Below are 21,103 nucleotides of genomic sequence, written 5' to 3'. Positions count from 1 at the left end.
GCCAACTGTGAAAAGAGCAAGGGAAAAATATTCTAGTTGAAAAGAATGGCAAAATCTTGCCTGATTTGCTGTTTTGCTGTGTTCCAGAAACAAAGCTGTTAGGTGCTGTTTTCATGAGCAAGAAAGTGACAGATGAAATTAGGACCAGGAGATGAGGGAAGACCACATGAGAAATTTGAGTTTTGCCAGGTGTGGTGGCATACACCTTTAGTCCCAGGACTTGGGACACAGAGGCAGGTGGCTCTCTATGAGCTTAAAGCCAGTGTAGTTTACAGAGTAAGTTCCAAGATAGCCAGGGCTACACAGAGTAACCCTATCTTTAAAACCAAACAAAACAAGAAAAGAAAAACAAAACTGGAAATTTGAATTTTATTCTAAGCTTGATGAGAAACCAATTGGAGGTTTTGTTTTCAGCTTGTTGTTTTGTTTTTGTATTGTGTTGTTTTGTTTTGTTTTTGGAGACAGGGTTTCTCTGTGTAGCCCTTCTGTCCTGGAACTCAGTCTGTAGACCAGGCTGTCCTTGAACTCACAGAGATGCACCTGCCTCTGCCTTCTGATTAAAGGTATATGCCACCAATGTCAGGCTGAACTGAAGATTTCTAAACAGAGAATGACTTTAAAAGTAAAGAAAAACAAAGCATTTTTATATTCTATGAAGTATAGGTTTTAAAAGCAAATGGGAGCCAGAAAGCTCTGTGAGGAATAGTTGTGGTTACCATAGAGCCCCCTTAAACAGTTTTCTCCACAGTTACTCATCTTTTATTTGGCAAGGCAGAAGAAGCTATGGCAGATCCTCTGTGGTTCAACTGGAAATCAGAAAGTTCAGAGCCCAAACTAGGACCCTTTGCTGTTTTTAGTATAAAAAAAAATTAAAACTAGGGAGGTCCAAGTGTCTCAGATGAGAGGCAGTGTTGCACAACATCCCTGGTGCCCTTCCAAGATCTGAAGCTGGTGCCAATCAGTCACTGATTGGCTTCCCCTTCCCTCTAGTCGCCTCATTTCTCCAGGACAGTGCTGAGCCTGTTGTTCCTCACCCCTTCACTTCCTGGGCTTAGTCAGAGCCCTGCTACCACATGAAGAAGCTCAAATCCCCCAAGCAAGGACTCTACACCAGAAAGCACTAAACATGGACATGTGTGCTCAAAAGATGTAAAGATACTGTTCTGTGGGCCCTGAAGAGGTCTGAGTGTGCTATGCAGTCTGGGAAAGGTCTGGAAGCACCCCCTCTGCCCTGCAGCCCCTGAGGGAACTGTACAGCACTCTGACTTTAGCACGACCCCCAGAACTATAAAATACTACATTTATATTCTTTGCAGCCACTAGGTTGTGACAGGTTGTTCTACCAGAAATAGGGAGCTGACAGGCCCACCATTACTGTACTGCAGCCTCCTCCAGTTTAGGGGCCAGTCTTCCTTGCCTTTTAGTCCTCATTGTTCATTGTGTTGGAGCACAGGTACTTTGGCTTTTGAACAGAGTACCCGAGAGAACATCATTCGTTTTGTGCTCACACAAGGCCTGGTGAATGATGATGTCACTAGATGAGTATTGCCTTTCTTGGAATATCACAAGATCTAAGAGCCAAAAGCTGGAATTCTGCTAAAAAATAATTCACTTCCTCTTGTGCAGTAAAGTTCTCACCAGGGCAGACACAATCTTAATCCACTCTGCACCAACACTATGCAGGCTGTTAAGTATGGTCTTATGGTTTCAGGGCTGAAATGGAACTTTTACAAGATGCCTCAGAGATTCTGAAAGTAAAGGATGAATGAAGGAAAATCCCATAAGCCTTGAGAATAGTCTAGATGGTCATCAGCCTTATGGGAAAGATGCATGAATGCTGTAAACCAGGAAGATGAACACAAAAGACCTAGGAACAAATGGGAGGGAAGACGTTTCAGAGTCTAGAAACTGCACCTTCTCACACTGCTGTTGTAGGCTAGTTGAGGCCACTTATGTAATAGATGGCCTATGATTCTTGACCGTGTAAACTGCTTTTTTGCCTGACTGTACACTCCTATAAAGCAGTGTTGGGCCTGGCACAGTGGTGCATGCCTTTAATCCCAGCATTCAGGAGGGAGGCAGAGGCGGGTGGATCTCTGTGAGTTCTAGGCCAGCCTTGTCTACAAAGTAGGTTCCAGAACAGTCAGGGCTGTTAAATAGAGAAATCTTGTCTTGAAAAAAACAAAAACAAAACAAAAAATAAAAAAGCAGTGTTGAATTTCAGGTGGTATATGCTTTATAGCAGTAACAATACCCCAGTCATACTTATTCTCATTCAAATCTAGTTTTATGAATACAAATAAATATTTCACTGAAATATCTAGTCCTGGGATCCAAATAAAAAATATCTTTAAAAAATTGAAGAGTTTTTAAATTTTAAAGTGTGCTATATAAAACTTCATATCTGATTTTTAGTATCTTTTGTATATTTTTAAAACATTTTTATTAATTTTTAAGAATTGCTTACGATGTATTTTATCATATTTGCCCCTACTCTAAATCTCAACTCCTACCAAATATATCCCCACGTTCCTATCTCCCCACCCCCAACCATGTCCTTTTTTTCTTAATAGCATACTGTATTTTTGTCTGATATGCATAAAGTCTTTTATTATAAACACATGGGATTAAAGAGATTATAACTCAGAGTTAAGACTCAACAGGAGCCAAGAGACTGCTGATGGGCTAAAGGTCTGTGTTTCAGGCTAAATCAGAAAGAATAAAACATTGAACCAGAGAGATTGCTCAGCAGGTAAAGGCACTTGCTTCCAAGCCTGACCTGAGCCTGATGTCTGGGACTCTCATGATAGAAGAAAACCAACTCCACAAGTTATCCTCTGATCTCCACATGTGTGCTGTAGAACGCAGACACATATAAACATCCACATGCACTCACAAATAAGTTAGTTGATTGATTGGTTGGTTAGTTGATTGATTGGTTGGTTGATTGATTGATTGATTGATTGATTGATTGATTGATTGATTGAAAAAAATGAAAGTAAATATTTTCCAGTGTTTCTACATTGGTCCATGAAAGCCAAGAGCCACACAAGCCCTCACAGCCTTTTTTTATTCCATGAGCTCACTTTAAGGGAAATATATTTTTCCTCAAAGCAATATTATATGTATTTTTTTAACTGTTTCCACATCTTAGTCCCTGAATGCTTGGTTGATTTTCCTCAACAAACACTTTTATTTCCTTAGAAGAATATTTCCAAAGACTGTGTTGTTTTATTATCTGTAAGGTCAGCCCTTGTCCCCACAGTGCTGTAGGAGAAGCACTCCTGGTGACCTTCTCTCGAAGCTTTTTGAGTTTTGTTTTGTTTTTGGTTTGTTTGTTTGTTTGTTTGGCTGCATTTATTCTTTGGAAGAAAAAAATAGAGAATTCATGTCATTTAGTAATTGCTAAGAAAGTTTATGCCAGTGTTCTTAGCAATGAAGCTGTATTTCTGAATATCTGCATTAGAATATGCTAATGATTTGTTTAAAGCAGCAGGCTCAGGAAGGGGAAATCAGCACTCAGATTCAGATTGGTCAAACTCCTGTCACCAGCAAGAGTATCACACATCCTCAGGTTCTGAAAGCTGATTAATTTTAGGAAGAACTGCTTTCTGATTTAGCCTGTTTGAACAGGCAATCAACTGTTCCAAATATGGGTCTCTTTTCAGAACCTATATAATAACTACAGACAAATTAATCTCTTCTCATGTCAATAGTTAAGGTCTGACTCCTAATTCTTTTTACTTTAATGGCATGGAGTAAAGACCAACTGATAATCACTTTTAAAAAAATTTGTAGAAAGTATTCCAAATGTGCCTATAACCAAATAAAAGTCCTTTTCAAAACTTGAACTTTATTAGCATATATAAAAGATCTCTGTATGATGATACAAAACTGCATTATATTTAACGATATTCAGTTAATTGCAAATTCTGACTAAAGAAAAGGCAGAGAAACAGTAAGTTTCGCAGTTCTGTATAGATGTTTTTGGTCCTTGGGCAGAGCATAAGTAATAAGGCCTGTGACATGCCCCTGCCTCTGCTACTTAGGATCTGCATTAGGTTGTAGTTGTTATGCAGTACACACTGAGTGTGCACGAGGATAGTACCAGCCCTACCAACTGAGAAGACCCTGCTATGTACATGAGGTAATAATATTCCATGAGAAGAATACAAGAATTACAAGGATATATCTGAGACATAAATGCTGACTAAGGTTATCAATAAAACTCCACTTCAATGCAACTAACAAATAAAAATGAATTAGGTCAGGTACTAGAAACTCACCAGCCAGCCCTCACAGTTCTTACTTAATTACTGATATCTTCTGAATGTTTCAGGCAAGATAATGAGATAAGCATAGATCTTTAATGCCTCTTTCCCTCCTACATTCCAGCTTGAAGGGTAGACAAATGATGGAGGAAAACCTGTTCATGTTGAGAACTTGGTCATAGAGTTGCATAGGCACTTCTGCTGAGAGCTGTACAGGAGATATAGTATTAAAGAAAGACACTGAGCAGAGCCTTACAACTTCCCAGATTAAAAAACAAAAAATAAACAAAAAAAGTCCCATGAAAAACACAGTAACTGACCCACTTGGTACAGCACTGAGGAACATTAGTATTTATCCCTGCTATAGTTAGAGCCTGTCTATCACACTTTCAACTCGCATCTTCTCAGACCCAGTAAATGGAAAAGGGAGAATTCTTTCCAAGTATAGTAACAAAACCTCTCTGCAGCCTGCTAGCTCTGAATGTGGTGTATGCTAAACAGCTAGGGAAATAAAATGCATAGTTTAAGCTTAGGCCTAGTCACCTTTGTGCCAGAATAAATAAGGAAGGGCTCCATTAAGTACTCTAGCATTGAGGTAGGGAGGGCTGCTTCCTCAGAGAGTAATCTGTTGTTTCTAGCTGGAAGCTGGGAATGTGGAGGTGAATGACTACTTGGCAGCTGTATATGCTCTGGTTATATGCTGTGGTCCTTATGTGCTTTGTATGCCTTAGTTCAGGAGTGAGATAGATATAGCAAAACTTTGCTGTCTCACTGTTGATTTTAAGAATTCATTTACCACTGTATTGCCTTTTCTGTCTCATCAATAAAGCTACATACCTCAGTGACTAAGCTAACTTCACGGTGATTTATGTAGACTAATCGGATTGTTTTGGGGACCATAGCCTCCACAACGTATTCCAGTAACACTTTTTTATTCTGGAACAGGGCCTACAAAGCAGTTGAAGCATCTCCCTTCTGTGTATGAACATTCTGCAGGTTTTTGAGGGCTTGTGTTTTCCTGGTAGTTGCTTTCCTCAAGAAGATCTGCTTTGTAGATCCAGAACAGGAAACTAAAGAGTTTTGGATCTGAGTCCAGAAATCTCTCACAGACAGTGTGCAGTTTGCCCAGATGTAGGCACTGGACATAGTTGGGATATCCCAGGCTGCCAAGTGTCAGAATGCAGTAGCAGCCTCAGCACCAACTGCATGGTGCACAGTTACCACTGTGGCAGCAGGCTGCTCTCCCAAGAGAAAGAAAGGGAATCCACACACACACACTTAATGGGAAGGGCTACATTTATTTCTAGAGGTTTCTTGTTACCTCATTACACACTCAGATTGTTTGCTTTTAATGGTCTGCTTGTTGTGTTCCATTTAACCTATAAAAATACTAACAAGATTTTCTCAAAGAGTTTTGTGTTTCTTTGTCAGGTCCTACAGCATATTTGACAATAATCACCAGGATCCCACAGGGCTGACAGCTGCTCTTCAGGCCACAGACTTGGCTGGAGTTCTGCACATGCTCTACTGTATCCTCTTCCATGGCACCATCTCAGACCCCAGCACTACCAGCCCCAAGGAGAATTACACCCAGAACACCATCCAAGTAGCCGTTCAGAGTTTACGTTTCTTCAACAGTTTTGCAGTTCTTGATTTGCCTGCTTTTCAGGTACTAAACCTTGGTTCAGGTTGGTGTTAACCAACAAAAAAGTGTGTGTGTGTGTGTGTGTGTGTGTGTGTGTGTGTGTGTGAGAGAGAGAGAGAGAGAGAGAGAGAGAGAGAGAGAGAGAGGTGTGTTTGCATATGCCTGTAGAGGTGGATGCTGGGTATCCTCCTCTATTGCTTGCCATCTTTTTTTTTTTTTAAGAGGTCTCAATATATAGTCCTGACTGGGACTCCTACATAGACAAGTTGGCCTCGAATTAACAGAGCTCTACCTGCCTCTCCCTCCAGAGTACTGGGACTAAAGGTATGTGCCACCATGCCTGACTGTACCATTTTATGGAGCTCACAATTTATGGTGGACTTGGTGGCCAGCAAACCCCCAGAATCCTCCTGTCTCCCTGCACTCCCAGCACTAGGGATATAGACACTCATTGGCATGCCAGGCTTTTACATGGGTGCTGGAAACCTGAACTTAGATTCTCATATCTCCACAGCAAGCACTTTACCCACTAAGCCATCTCCTCAGCCCCCCAAAGTTAATCTTTGTAAAAGCCATTTTTAAGCTTTACTTATTTTTATTTATATGTTTTCCATGCATGTGTATCTGTACACTACATATATGCCTAGTACCAGCAGAAGACAGAAGATGGCATCAAATCCCTCCTGGAACTGGAGTTATAGGCAGTTGCTAACCACCATGTGGGTGCTAGGAATTAAACCTGGGTCCTCTAGAAGAACAACTGATGTTTCCATCTCCTGAGCCATCTCTCCAGTCTACAAAAAGTTAATCTTTTAATATATATATAATGGGAGGTTCTTCTCTGGGATTCAAGGTCTGAGGTTATAGTAAATAGAATTATAAAGCAAATATCCCATTCATTAAGCTACTGATTTCTGGTATCCTGTTTAAATGTTCCACATGTGCTTTCCCATTTATTATCATAGATATTGTGCAAAATGTTATTATACCCATTTTACAGATGGAGAAGCTGGTAAATAAATAATTTACCTAAGAATCTATTTAGCTGAAACATGACTAGTTACCCATGACTCTCCACTCCTTAAATGTAATCTGTGCCACACTGCCACTTATAAATCTTCTGCCTTAAATTCTTTAGATAAAGGTATTGTGATCCCATCAACTTTTAAATATTAAGGAAATGAATAGTTTCTTATAGAAATAGAACCAAAATTGATTATTTTGATTGATATAACTTTCTATGGGTGATCTAACTGATTTGTATCCAAAGGTCATTTATGTATAAATGTAAAGGTCATTTATACATAATTGTACAATCTGCTATAAATTAAGTTTTTATAGCTAAAGAAAGAAAAATGGCTTTTTGCTATAAAACCATGTTGTCAGCTTAAGAACACTTTTTTCAAGTGAGAAATTTAATTTTCAAAAAACACTGAACCTGTGCAACAGAGCAAGCCCCAAGGAAAAGACTTACCCTGTCCATTTATTAACTGTCAAGTGATTTCATTAAAAAAGGAACAAACTTGGCAGGTGATGAACCCATAATTTAGATGAATTACTTGTTGAGAGGGAAAAGGGCTGTAGAGATACAATGTGTGAAGACAGGGACTCTGCTACCCTGAGCTGGAAGAAACATTTCTGTTTTGTAACTTTTACATGTGTTCAGTTAATTAATGTTCTCCTAGGACTCTGTTCAGAAAGGAAGTTAGTGAGTTGTATCATTGGAGCTTGTACTTTGTAGAGTAACTTTATCCATCACAAAAGCAGAAATCCTTCCTGTAGGATTAGTGTACATCTGCTTCCAAAGCAGTTGAAGTAGTCTTTGCTGTTAACTATAATCTAAAGTGTTGTAGTAGTTTATACCACACCTGCAAGTGTGTCAGTAGTTCCTACTTCTGGTTACATATGTCATTTTTTATCAGAGGGCCTCAGAATAGAAAGTCCAGTAGTATTCCCATCAGTTGGGTCCACATAAAATTATTTCCTTGTTGCCATAGATTGTGAAAAAGTATATATTTAATCCAGTTATTTTTATGCATATAAAAGCAAACACTTGAACTTAATGAAGTAAACAATAGCAATGCGACCAGTTTTATTATGATTCATATAGGGTTCTTCCTAGTTCATGAGGATAGCTTGGCTCTACTCTGTGATGACAGGGCTTCAACCAAGAGAATCATAATGCTAAAGGAGGGAAAGGGAAGGAGGATAAGCGTATCTCATTGAGCTAGGAACTGAAATTATCCAGAGGCTCCTTCTCTCATGGTTGATGCTAGCAATACCTCAAAGACTATGCTTAAGGACTAGCCACCTCAGAGCCCTATATATAGCTTATATATACCCACATACTGTTTATCTTGTCTTTTTTTTTTTTTCTTTTTTTTTTTTTTTTTTTTTTCCTCCAGAGCTGAGGACCGAACCCAGGGCCTTGAGCTTGCTAGGCAAGCGCTCTACCACTGAGCTAAATCCCCAACCCCCCACATACTGTTTATCTATGTGATACAGGCTTCTCAAAAGATGATGATGTCAGAGTCCTGAGGAGAAAGTCCTAAGAGGACACTTCTGGAAAGCAAGTGTTCCAAAAGAACCAGACTGCAGCTGCATGGCTTTTCATGATGTACTTTCAGAAATCATGTAGCTATCTATCAAGCGCACTCCACCTAGTACTTGGAAACAGAGGCAAGAAGACTACTACAAATTGAGGACAGCCTATACTATATTGTTAGGGGATGGAAAAATGCTCAGCACTTACGATTGCTGGCTGTTCCTGCAGAGGACTCAGGCTCAGTTCTCTGTACCCACATGAAGCTGAGAACCATCTACAAGTTCAATTCCAGGAGATCACATGGCCTCTTCTGGTTTCTGCAGGCACCAAGCATGTGTGTGCTACACATGTATACATGTATTGCAGGCACTCACACATACACATAGATTAATATGTATTTTTTAATAATTGTAAAGCCTTCCATGTTCTGTGCCGGGAGAGAGGGAGAGAGGGGGCAAGGAAAGGAAGCAAGAAGACAGAAATTCAAGACCTCAACTACATAATGATATAGAGGCTATCCCAGGCTACATGAGACCCTGTCTTAAAAAACAACAGCAACAGAAATGTATATAAAATGTGTGTGTGTGTGTGTGTGTGTGTGTGTGTGTGTGTGTGTGTGTGTGTGTGTGTGTAGTATGTACTACTGGTTAAATCACTCACAAACCTCCCAGGTTGACATAGGTCCCACCTTTAGTAAGAGAATGGTGAAATATTTGAGGGCATTTATGAACTGCGCCACTTTTTAGCAAGCTAGATGACACATCTGTCCACATAGACACCACTTGGTCAAGTAGGCAATGCTCAGATAAACATACAAGGGTTTACACTGTGTAGCAATGATTGAGTTTTGGGAGAAAATACTATTTCATGATAGAAGTGAAGCTCAAGTTCTAGCTCAGAGAAACAACTCCATGTCAAAGCAAAGATTTCATGAAGGGTATGGAAAGAGCTTTCCCGTGAGTGAAGGGAAGGGTACATCTCAGTATGGATCTGACTTGAAAATACTCGAGGATGACCGTAAAGGGCTAGAAGGAACTAAAGAAAACCGAAACGAGGCAGATGGCTTCAGCTACTGCATAAGAGTGAGACAAGATGATGTAAGGAGGATGTTGGTTCCTCCTCACACCTCCACGTATCACAGCAATTCAGAGTGCCAAAGACTCATGCTCATCAGGCCCCTGGGCCCAGAGTCAGGCTGGCTCCACTATGCAGCCCCAACACCATAAATTGTATGGCCTTGGACAAGCCATCTGAGCATTTAAGATTCAGTACTCCCATATAAAGAAAATTGGAAACATCCACCTCACAAACAGAAGATTAAACAAGATTGTGTTATGGTGGTGTGCTAGCCAGCATGTGCTACCTCTCTGGGGTATCACCCTCTGAGTCTGGGCCTTCCATCAGAAACCCACTTGCTGGGCATTTCTGTGGATGCTGTTGCTAAGTTCCTTATTGTGTGGCTTATGAAAACAAAGTGTTTACTCAGCCTCCTGGGAGATGTTGAATCACAAAGTGCCAAATGTAGCATTCATGCTTCTCTGCCTTTCTTCAGAGCCACGCATGTATGTGCCTACTTTGTGTGAAAACCTGTCATGCCATAACAACAAAAGGGCTGTCCATTAGAACGTTTTCATCATATACCAATAAGGCTGCTAAAATATTCCCCCCTCAGCAAAGAGTAGGAATCCATTCTGAAGTCATATTGGCACAGATGGCCTAGAGGTCAGTGGTAGTATATATTGCATTTGCAGTCACAGTTTTTAACAATTGAAGGTGGTCTCAAGAAACAAATCAATGTACTGACTTGGCAATTAATTCTGGCTAGAAAGGAAATATAGTTTCCTTGAAAAATTGGTTTGATTTTTATATTCAAACACACATGACCCTTGACCTGCTCTTATCAGGGAAGGTTCAACAGAGGGCACTAGGTCACAGCATGCTGGACGCAACTAATTAAATAAGGGCTGAACTGAGAAGGTGTCAGGACTTGATTTAAAGGAGCAAAGCCCTCCTGAAGTGTCTTTGGGGTTTGAAAAATATTTAATGTGGGGGTTGTCTTGGGGCAGTAGAACAGTGACAGAAGACACTCTTGAAGCCAGTGTCATCGTATCACAGCATTGTCCACCTGAAGAGCTGTGTTTCACCCAATTTAAACAGTGGTTTTGCTGAAATTTCCAAGCTACAGCCATCTGACCTGCTTTCAAACCCAGCAAGACCTCAAATAAAGAGATGAGTTTAAAACAGCGTCTTTCCCACAGGCCGGCGGCAGTGCTTCATTCCAGTGTGGGCTGCAAGTGTATTCTGTGCGCTTCGCCTCTCCCCTTTGCCCTCCTGTCGCTCTGTCTGCTTGACATGTTTATTAAATAGAAGCTCCAGGCTGCACAGGCAGACTCAGACTCTCCTCCTGAGTCGCCCACCACTGACAGCCCATAGCCAGTTTGGAGAAAAGATCCCAGAAGCATCATAGCTCAAGGGCTCCTTAGTTTTGGGGGAATATTTTTTGTTTTGGTTTGGTTTTTCACATTCTTTTGGTAGCCTTTGTTTTAAAGCATTATTTATTTGAATAACAATTAATTCTTATCTAGGTATCTTTTCTGATTGAACATAAGTAAATAACTAGAAATAGGTATTTATCTCTATGAACAAAGGAGGGGAACATAGTCCAGTCAGTGGTCAGTGCCTTAGCGTGAGTGAGGCCCTAGGTATAAAAAACACTAAATGTCTTGGCTATGTATAAGAAAATATTTTCCTTCAGAAAAAGGGTTGTAAATTAGCTTACATGACACATTCACAGACAAATTTTAGTATTTTTACACTTCTACATATTTCCTACAATAAGAATTCTTGTCTAACAACAAAACATAAGTTAAGTATGAGATAAATAACTGCTTTAGGTAGACAGTGTCTTGATGTTGTTTTGTGCCCTTCAGATTAAACATTACATTTGTTTTGACCATTTATTAGATTAAGAACCCCTGAACTGATTGCTATCCATAGTACTATAGAAATATCTCAGGTTCATGATAATTTTGTAGATATTTCCTGTCTTATATGCTTCATGTGGGCATTTTTTTTGTCTTGCTTGTATATTGTATATTTTGGTTTTCTTTGTGGGGGCTGTATGTGTCTCTTGTTTATTTTGGGGTTGTTTTTAAAAGAGAAAGGGTATGAGTGGGAAGATTCTGAGAGAGTTTGGAAAGGGAAAAAGAACATAGTGTGTGAAAAAATTTTTCAATAAAAAATAATATAGAAACTTTAAAAAATAAAGCTCCAGGCTTAAGCAAACTTCCTTATGAACACTGACAACTAGGCTATTTGAAAGTTAAAAACATCTGTAACTTGTACCATTAGTCTCTTTCGTTACTTTCCTAGGAACAGGAACTCTGTTGTTAAATACATGCTATTTATAAATGTTTAAAACAAAACAAGAAAGAGATGTCATGATCCTCTAGCTACATAACAGAGAGTGTACAAGCCTTGTCTTACTATATGATGTGCAGCCCTGGCTCTCCCTGGACTGGGAGTTCTAACTGTTCCTTGTCTGTCAGTCTATTGTAGGGGCAGAGGGCTTGTCCCTTGCATTCCGTCACATGGCTAGTTCCCTGCTAGGCCACTGCAGCCAAGTCTCCTGTGAAAGCCTCCTTCATGAGGTCATCGTCTGTGTGGGCTACTTCACTGTCAACCACCCAGATAACCAGGTAAGAGGCTCTGGAAAGCACCTTAGATTACTTCCAGCACTGATGGTGTGAGGTATTGGAGTGAGAAAAGGCAGGCTAGCCTGCTGGAACCCATCTGTCCTGTGTAAAGGCCCTTAACCAGGTTCCCTGGATATGCTGATGGCATTATCTCTCCAAAGATATTTGATCTGCACCAGATAGCACAAGGGCCTCCTCTTAGAGCTATAAAGGTAAAAATCTTTTATACAGACGCATCCATTCATCCTGTACAGTCAGCTTCCACTCCCACACTGCATGAACTCTGATACCCTCACAGTGATAAGGAAGAGTCTGCATCTCTTGGCTCAAGTCACTTAGCAAAACATATAAAACTGTCCTTGGCCTTCCTCTGCCATCAGAGGCTTCCAGATGGTTTGGGGCAGAACCAGAGAGTGCTCAAGGTTCTGGCTTCTCCTGCTTGAGTGAGGGGCATAATTTTCTTTTGGCTGCTTTATTTGGTTTCTGAGTAAAGGTTCTATGAATGCATTATCCTGCTTTATGAAGGTAGAATTTCATTTGTTACAAATTGGAAGATGATAGATAATATGGCACCTTCTTCTTCATTCCACTTTATTTTTTAAATAAGTTATGGCATAACATATCAAACTATTTCTTAACCACCTATTCATTTATATAGTTTTATTTAGACATACATGTGATTGTATAGATTATAGCTGAGAAAAAGACCTGAACAGCCCCACTAGCTTTCACTCTAAGCTCTCTGATTTTTATTTTAATATTTTATTTAAATCTGAAACAAATGTGCCCATTAGAGTTACCAGCCTAGAGCACACTAGTGGAAGGCAAAAGAAGAGATGAGTATGCTGTCAGAGACACATATAAGGCAAGAAGTTGCACACTGAGAGCTGCCACTTCATGTCCAATGAGGAGAGAAGGATAGAAAGAACAAGGCAGTCCCAGAAGGCCACAATCACAGCCTCATAGATTCAGAGGGACATTTGGTCCTTAGTAAGCATGGGAATAAAATGGACCTTCAGCACAGTCTCTGTAAGAAAGATAAGAAATGGAAAGTCAAATTTAGAAAAAACATTCTTGTGGTTAAAATGTAGAAGATATACAAAATAAAAAAGTTTCCTTTGCCCAGATCCTGTTGCCAGGAGGTAATTATTTGTTGCCTCCCGATGTAGAAATAACCAACCAGGAAGCTCCTTCCCTTGCAAACAGCCAGGTTTTTGCCCTTCCTAAGGTTCTGGCACAGTAGGTTGACAAAACTCTTAAAAACTACTCAGGAAGGGCTGGAGAGATAGCGGTCAAGAGCACTGACTGCTCTTCTAGAGGACCCGAGTTCAATTCCCAGTACCCACATGGAGACTCACAATTGTCTGTGACTCCAGTTCCAAGGGACCCAACACCCTCACACAGACATAAATGCAGGCAAAACACCAATGCACATGAAATAAAATAAATTAAAAAAAAAAAAACTACTCAGGAAAAGATAAGTGAGGGGCTGTTCTGTTTGTATTTATTTCCTTTGTGTATGTTAGCCTACTAAATGATTTTTAGCTCCAGTGTTCATGACCACAAAGCAGTCCTTATTTTTTATGAAAAGGACATGGAAAATATAAAAAATAAAATGGAACCTCTGTTGGTTCTGATCCCAGCATCTGAGGCATGCACCACCAGCAGGCTTCATTGCCTGTGTGCTCATGTCTGCTTCCTGTACTTCATATTATACCAGAGTATCATTTTTAATAGCTTTACCTTGTGTGGACACTCACAGTTTACCTAACAATTTCCTGTTTTATATATAAGTAGTTTGTGCTATATATCATGACACTCCACTGCTCTTGTAAAGAGCTGAGCAGTTGGTGAGTGAGTTGTTTGGCTGTGTGCAATTCCACACCAAAAGTCCCATTCTTTCAGCACAGTTCGCACTGCTGTGTTTTGGTGCACTTTGTACAAACCACCTCCACTATGATAAGTTGATGGAATTCAGAGTTCTGTGGGGTTTCTGAGTTTTTCTGCTGATGCTAGATCACACAGTAGTGCTCTCCTTTTAGATAAGCACACATTTTGGTGTCTCTGGTTTCACCTGAGTGAACAGAGACAATCAGGGGAACATACATTTGAAGAGACAAGGAAAAGGGCAGTTGAAGTGGGTAGAGAGAGCATTAGGATGGGAGTGGAGGAGAAGGGAGGCTGATGAATGAAAGAGGTGGAGGCACAGGAGCCTGCAGCAGTAGCCGTGGCCCAGTCAGGCTTAGCAGGAAGAACAAAAGTATGCAGTAAGATTTGAGCTCACTGTTGAGAGATGTGCTCACCCAGAGGTAGAAGAAAAAAAACCAAAAACATGGGCCTTGTGCTTCGGTTCCTTGCTTTATACAGGGCAAGGTACTGAAGTGATCACCTGCTCTGGAGGAGAACTAGTGAAGTCAGGTCTACCTGAGACAGTTGCTGAAAGACAGTGGTTTATGAGGAGGAAATAGAATGTGTTAAAACACAAAAGAAACTGAAAACTGATAGAAAAAATAGTCATAGTAAAAAGCAAAGATCTGTAGCAATGTAGTTTGTAAGCATCACCCTCGTCCTTTAGAGATCTTGGTTCTGTTGTGCCCATGCGTTGTCTGTCGTCCCTTCAGCACTGTGGTGCAGTTATCATGCAAAGTTAAATCCTGCCTCAGGTAGAGAGTGGGCTCTCGGAGGCATGTTAAGTCTCCTGAAACAAAGAAAAGCACTAGGACATTTAAAGTCAGTGTGGCTGGGCGTGGTAGTGCAGGCCTTTTAGTCCCAGAACTCAGGAAGCAGAAGCAAGCAGATCTCTGTGTATTCAAGGCCAGCCTGGTCTATGAAGTAAGGAAATGAGTGCCAAGACAGCTAGGGCTGTTATACAGAGAAACCCTGTCTCAAAAAGAAAGAAAGAAAGAAAGAAAGAAAGAAAGGAAGGAAGGAAGGAAGGAAGAAAGGAAGGAAGGAAGGAAGGAAGGAAGAAAGAAAGAAAGAGGGAAGGAAGGAAGGAAGGAAGGGAAGAGAAAAAAGAAAAGAAAGAAAGAAAAGAAAAAGAAAGAAAATCAGGTGTGCAACATGTCTATCCACTGGTGGTCAGTGATGTGCATCTTGGACAGCAATGTGAGATGGCAGTGTGCTTCTGCCCTCCGAATGCCAGCTTGGGGTGACTTGGCATATGTGTATCTCACTCTAGGAGACCCATAAAGATTCTAGGAAAGTATAAGTTAAACCCAGACCTCAGTTTAGCAAATAGAGGACCTGGGTTTTTGCTCAGCTCTGCTTTTATCTATGTGATCTTAGATGAGTCTTCTCTGTTTAGATTTATGGATCTGTAACTGTTGAAAAGTAGAGTAGTTCTGGAAAGCAATGACATTTACACGATGAGCGTGTGTGTGTGTGTGTGTGTGTGTGTGTGTGTGTGTGTCTGCGCACACATATTTGTAATGCCACTGAATTGTAGGGGTAAAATGTTTCAGCTGCTAATTTACATGTTACATATATTTCACATGGTGGGCAAAAAGAAAAAGGAGAGGATGAGAAAGATTGTAGTTAGGTGCTCTTGCCTGAAAATGTCTTGAGCCTGTGACATGAAAAGTCTGAGACTAAAACCATAGACAGATTTCTGATAGCACTCTTTTTTCGGGAGGACTCTCTGCCCTTTTGTGGTTTTTAGATCCTCCTCACTCTCCTCCAGATCTTGTCAGCACCAGACAGTTTCATAAGCTGCTTGTCCCTTGTGGCAGCTTGTCATCTAAAGCACAGTATGTATATCTTGGCTTCCCCAGTATGGACTGAGGAGAATGAGAACCATTGACAGACAGCAGACTCTTAATGGGTAACTTACTAGGCTTTGCTCTGCCACAGTTGTTTTATCTGCTGTGTCCCCTAGCCCAAGTGGGGGATCTGTGCCATGCTCTGTGGGTTATGCTACATACACAGGACAGCATAAGGCACTGAGGTGACAACATGCATCCAGTGAAGTTAAAAAGTTTTCTACAACTGAAAGGGTATGTCTTTGCTTTCCTTTAAAATGGAACTTTAAAATTCCCTCTCTATCCATCACAAACCCAGCAGTTTGCTTAGTGAACATTTGCTCAGGAGTTATGGTAAGAGCAGCTATAAGCTCTTACCCCAATGTCCATTTCTATGGAGCTTTTATCCTAGCAGATCGTTTGCATAGCCTCACCTCACAGCCAGTGACCCAGTGGTACCCCTTCCCACCACCCCTGTTCCCAGGGAAAACTTCTCTAAACCAGAGATAGTGGGGGAAAAGTGATGATTCTCAGTTCAGGAAAGTTTCATGTTAATCTGCTGGCATGTTTTTCAAGAGAAGATCCTTCATTTCCTACTGGGGAAAAGCATGTTTCTCTACAAGGTCTGGAGGGGTCCTGAATCTTGCTGCAGCCTAAATCTGTTGGATTAGGTGACTGCTTTACATAAAGGATTGGTGGTTTTTTTATTTGCCACCACTTAGTCAATTAACTAGAAGGGCTGAGGCCCATGATACCACAGATCAGGAGAGCAAGCCACATAATAAAAGTAATGTCCTGTCTGTGATTGAACCATCATCTGTTTCCTATAGGTTTGCAGTGTCTAATTAAAATGATGTTTTAATCAAAAGCTTCCCTGTATTTTACAGCATTTTCATGGCTTTCTAAATTCTTTCCCATTTAATTATTATAATGAACATAATTAATATGTGCTGTCAGCTCTTCACTTTATTTACATTGTACTGGATAATTAAATGTGGTCTGATAATTAAATTAACTCAATGAAAGATTGTATGACTGCCTGAATATTACTATCCTGGGAATAAGAACCTTTGCATATTCATTTTGATTAGTGATTGCCTTTCTCATTTGGAAAAGCCTGATAGATTCCAGGTATCCCAGCTACGGTAGGTATTATGATAATTGATAGGAAAGATCACTTTGGCCCACCTGGCCTACTCAGCCTCTCTGTAGTACCAAGAAGATAGATCAGAGCTTTATATTTCCTCAACTCAGGATCCCTTTTTGTCTAAGAAATTGTTTCATGACCCTGAGTGTATAGGTATATAAAGTAGATATAGAAATCCAATATTTACTGATAATAAAATATCCAATATTTACTGATAATAAATCATAAGGAAGTTTATTTTAAAACTTGGCATACATGTAAATTTACTTTTTACTAAAAACTAGAGCAAATATACATACTAATTGGATGGATATGCTTATTTATTTTTACATAAATAAATATTGGCTGAATATTTGATACTACAGATCATAGAGTATCTTCAGTGGTTTTCGGAGTTGACTGGTATTTATAATCATCAATATTAAAACCATCACTTATATATACATAGAGTGCAAAATGGCAGAGGTACATTTAGCAGAAGGGGTGGCCTTCCACAGGGAAGAGCACACAAACTGATTTTCAGTATCACAAGATCAACCATGAAAGTATACATACAAATAGCATCACTCATCAGGTTTTATTTAGGAATATGCAGACAATTTCACAATTAGTAAAAAAAAAAAAAAAGGCCAATAATTTGAAGAAGAGCAGAAAGGAGTATATGGAAGGGTTTAGAGGAAGAAAGAGAAGGGAGAAAAGCAATTAAATATAATCTCAAAAATAAAATTAAATTTTATAAAAGTATGTTTGGGACCTTTGAAATTATTGGAAATTCTGTCCTAACCAGAAGACAAATTCATTTCAAAGGTTTTTTTTTTTTTTAATGAAATGCAAGTCAGCAATTCCAACAGCAATTTTTAAAATCAAACATTATAACAATACAATTCAAAGGCACACTAATTAGATACTTACATGACAGTAGGAAAATATAAGAAGTTTCTGTTTTCTGTGAGTAAATCATGTTTCTGACGGGTAGAAAACATTGGTTGTACTGTAAAAACACTTTATTTCATACCCAATATAATAGTCTTAAGTCTGAGACAAGGTCTTTCAGGTATGTTTGTTGATGTTGGGGGTGATAAAGGCATGCGTAGTAGTAAAATGTGCATGTGTTGTATGTTCAGAATCAAGGTGGTAGAGAAAGTGCATGATACATGGGCAAATGCTGCCAGAATCATCTTGGAGTAATCATGTTTTATTTGCATTAATTTTTGATCACTGCATGGTGAAAACCTTTCCCTGTTGCCACATTTTTCAGACACCTCAATAAGTTTATATGACCTCATAATAAGGTCATGACCCACAGTTCAAGAAGCTGAGGTATATAGATCACGTAGTCATCTCCCCTACACTGTACTGTGCTAGAGGCACTTGGATGCTTGCAGGAAGATCAGAACAGGCGGGAAGACTAGACAGTGATGCCCCCACATGTGACTGTGCTATAACTGAGCTACAGCCTCAGTCTTTCCTTTGTGGTATTGTGTTTATTTTATTTTTTAGTTTGTGTGTATATGTGTGTAAATCAGAGAAGTGTTTGTGGAAGTCAGCTCTCTCTCCACCATTCGAGTTCTGGGAACTCAAGTTTGGCAGCAAGCACTTTTACTAGCTGATCCATCTCACTGGCCTCTGTGGAATTTTGTTTCATTTTGTTTGCATTTTGTTTGTTTATAGTGGTAGCGCTTGAAATCAGATCCTCATACATGGTAGGCAAGTGCTCTTCTGCTGAGCTTCAGTCCTGGCTTTCAGTTGTGTTTTGAGAATGGCAGTTAGGGTAGAAATAGAGTACTTGCCTAGAAGTTTCCAGAACCACTGCACAGCCTTTAGAACACTCAGAACTGGCCTAAATCCTGCTCAAACATCATTATCTTACTCTTTGTCTTCCTCAAAGGCAGATGATCCATCCTGGGTCACACCTACTTGGTACACTGTGCTGGCTTCATCTGATCCACAGGGCAGCTGCTGCTGTATGGGGCTGAGAGTGGAGAGAGTGTCCTTCATTCAGCCTTCCTGTTCTCCTGGTGTCAGCACCTCATCCTTCACCTGTCACATAAGAATTTACTTTCTACATGTTCTTCCTTATGATAGCTACAGTTCCTTTCAAAGGATGGAAAAACTCAAGAATTTCAGTAATAGAACCATTTTGGAGCCAGGTTATCCTCAGTATTATAGCACCAGAGAAAAACATGGTACTTGAGGGCCACTTGAGAGACTTGAGATAGATCATTAAAAGTAATATTTGCCTAAACATTTAAGTCAGTGATGTGCCTGTGTTAGAATGAAGACATTTGCCAGCCACCAACTCTGATGACGTATAGTAAAAGTCACCCCCTTCATGGGATCCAAACAAAAAGACCTTTCACCTGCCTCATCTTTTGTGACTTTCCCTACACACTTTTAGTGCAGTGCCCTCTGTCACCAGGTATGTTTTTTTTTTTTTTTTCACTCCACGAATGACCTGAGGGGTCTTAAGAAATTCCTACCTCAACAGTGGCTGCCTCGCCGAGGAACAAAGAAGAGCAGGTAGCAAGCAGTGTAGGAACCTACATGCAGCTCAAGCTTTCCTTTGAAATCGTGATGGAAGCTTTCTGACCCCACAACTCCAGTTTACCTTCAAAACTAGCATCACTTGGGCAATGATAAGGTCTACCTCCAGGTGAAATAGTAATGATCCCTCCCCTAGCCTTGAACTACAGTGTCTACAGTAGACTCAAATCCCTGGGGTATGGAGAGGGGCTGGATGTGGATGGATATGTCCTAAAACATCCTTGCATGTACAGGACTACAGAGCAAGGGCTTCTAAATGAGTTTACCCTTTTATATTCCTGGCCTTGGAAAGGGTAGGGTTCTCCTTATTACTGAAGTGCCTTCAAGGTATCTTTACTTTTCCCTAGTGCCAGGTATTTAGTCCATTTTTAATTATATGAATTTCCTTAATAATCATGCTTTCCTTGCTAGCAACTTGAAATGTGTTCCTTTTCTTGCCAGTCCACAAGCATTTCAGAACTTTCCCCACTTTCTTTTGCTCCTAATTTTCACTATAAACACGGCTAAAAGCAGGTAATACTACCCACACCACAACTTGAATTCTGGGGAGCCTCAAACTTCCCTCCACCAGATTAATTAGTCCATCACTTTAAACTCCTCATCCCACAAATTCTCTGGGCTTGGATAAAATGTAGGTAAATCTTTACCAGAATGTAATACACATAGCTCCTAGTCCAGCTCCCAGTAGAGTACTTGACTCCCATCTGAAATCTCATGAACTCAGCCTGTAATCTCCACACTCCTGTCAACATTCTCCACTCTTACAAGAATTGTCCAAGCTCTACTTATAGCATTCTATAGTTTGTGTAGCCTTTGTCTCCAAATTTCCTCCACAAACTAGTTCCAAAGGTTTAGGAATCCAAACCCACCTCTTGATCCAGGTTTTCTGTTATTGGCAAGACTTTTTATCAGTGTGACAAAATACCTATAAAAAACTTCAAAGTGGACAGGTTTATGGTGTGAGGCATAGTGGACAATTGGGAGAAGTAGACATGCTTACTTATGGCAGCCAAAAAGCAGAGATTGTTCCTCTGCTAGTAGGCTTGTTCTTATTCCCATTTTGTTCCATTGTGTGGGCCCAGCCTCTGGGATGGTGCTGCTCATGTCCAAGGCATGCCCTCTCAACCAAGTCAGGCATCTGTGCCAGCCTCAGAGATATACACAAATGCCTTACTTTAGCAGCCCTCAATCAAATCATGTTGTGAGGGTTATAGTCTGCTATTGCCTTTGCCACCTCATAATACCTGGTGTGCTGGAATTCTCTTTAGGTCCCTGCTGTAGGGGACAGTAATCTGCTCTTGAAGCTTAATGAAAGGAACACGGGCTTTGGAAGCAGGCAGACTGAATATATTACCAGTTGTTCCATTCCTTAGCTCTGAGATCCCAGGCAAGCCACTTACCTTCCCAGTGCCTATGTTCTTATCTGTGATATGTAGATCATATTAATAACATGCCATGTGAATTAAGACAGTTGCTTAGTGATTAGCACATTCCCTGGCCTAACTTGTGATATTGT

General features: G+C 40.3%; 1 protein-coding gene across 1 annotated transcript in view; it reads left to right on the top strand.

Annotated features, from left to right (window-relative positions):
* The window catches only part of Scaper (S-phase cyclin A associated protein in the ER), a 308,455-nt gene that overhangs the window by 270,786 nt on the left and 16,566 nt on the right, over positions 1 to 21,103 (top strand). Inside the window, exons 27-28 of the mRNA XM_051197515.1 lie at positions 5,703 to 5,940; positions 12,010 to 12,159. Of these exons, the coding sequence (XP_051053472.1) occupies positions 5,703 to 5,940; positions 12,010 to 12,159 (388 nt within the window). The remainder of the gene's footprint in view (positions 1 to 5,702; positions 5,941 to 12,009; positions 12,160 to 21,103) is intronic.

Source organism: Phodopus roborovskii, unplaced genomic scaffold (genome assembly GCF_943737965.1).
Source record: "Phodopus roborovskii unplaced genomic scaffold, PHOROB, whole genome shotgun sequence".
Classification (NCBI taxonomy): domain Eukaryota; kingdom Metazoa; phylum Chordata; class Mammalia; order Rodentia; family Cricetidae; genus Phodopus; species Phodopus roborovskii.
The sequence above is the reverse complement of the archived record's forward strand: the minus strand, read 5'-3'. Positions and strand labels throughout refer to the sequence as shown.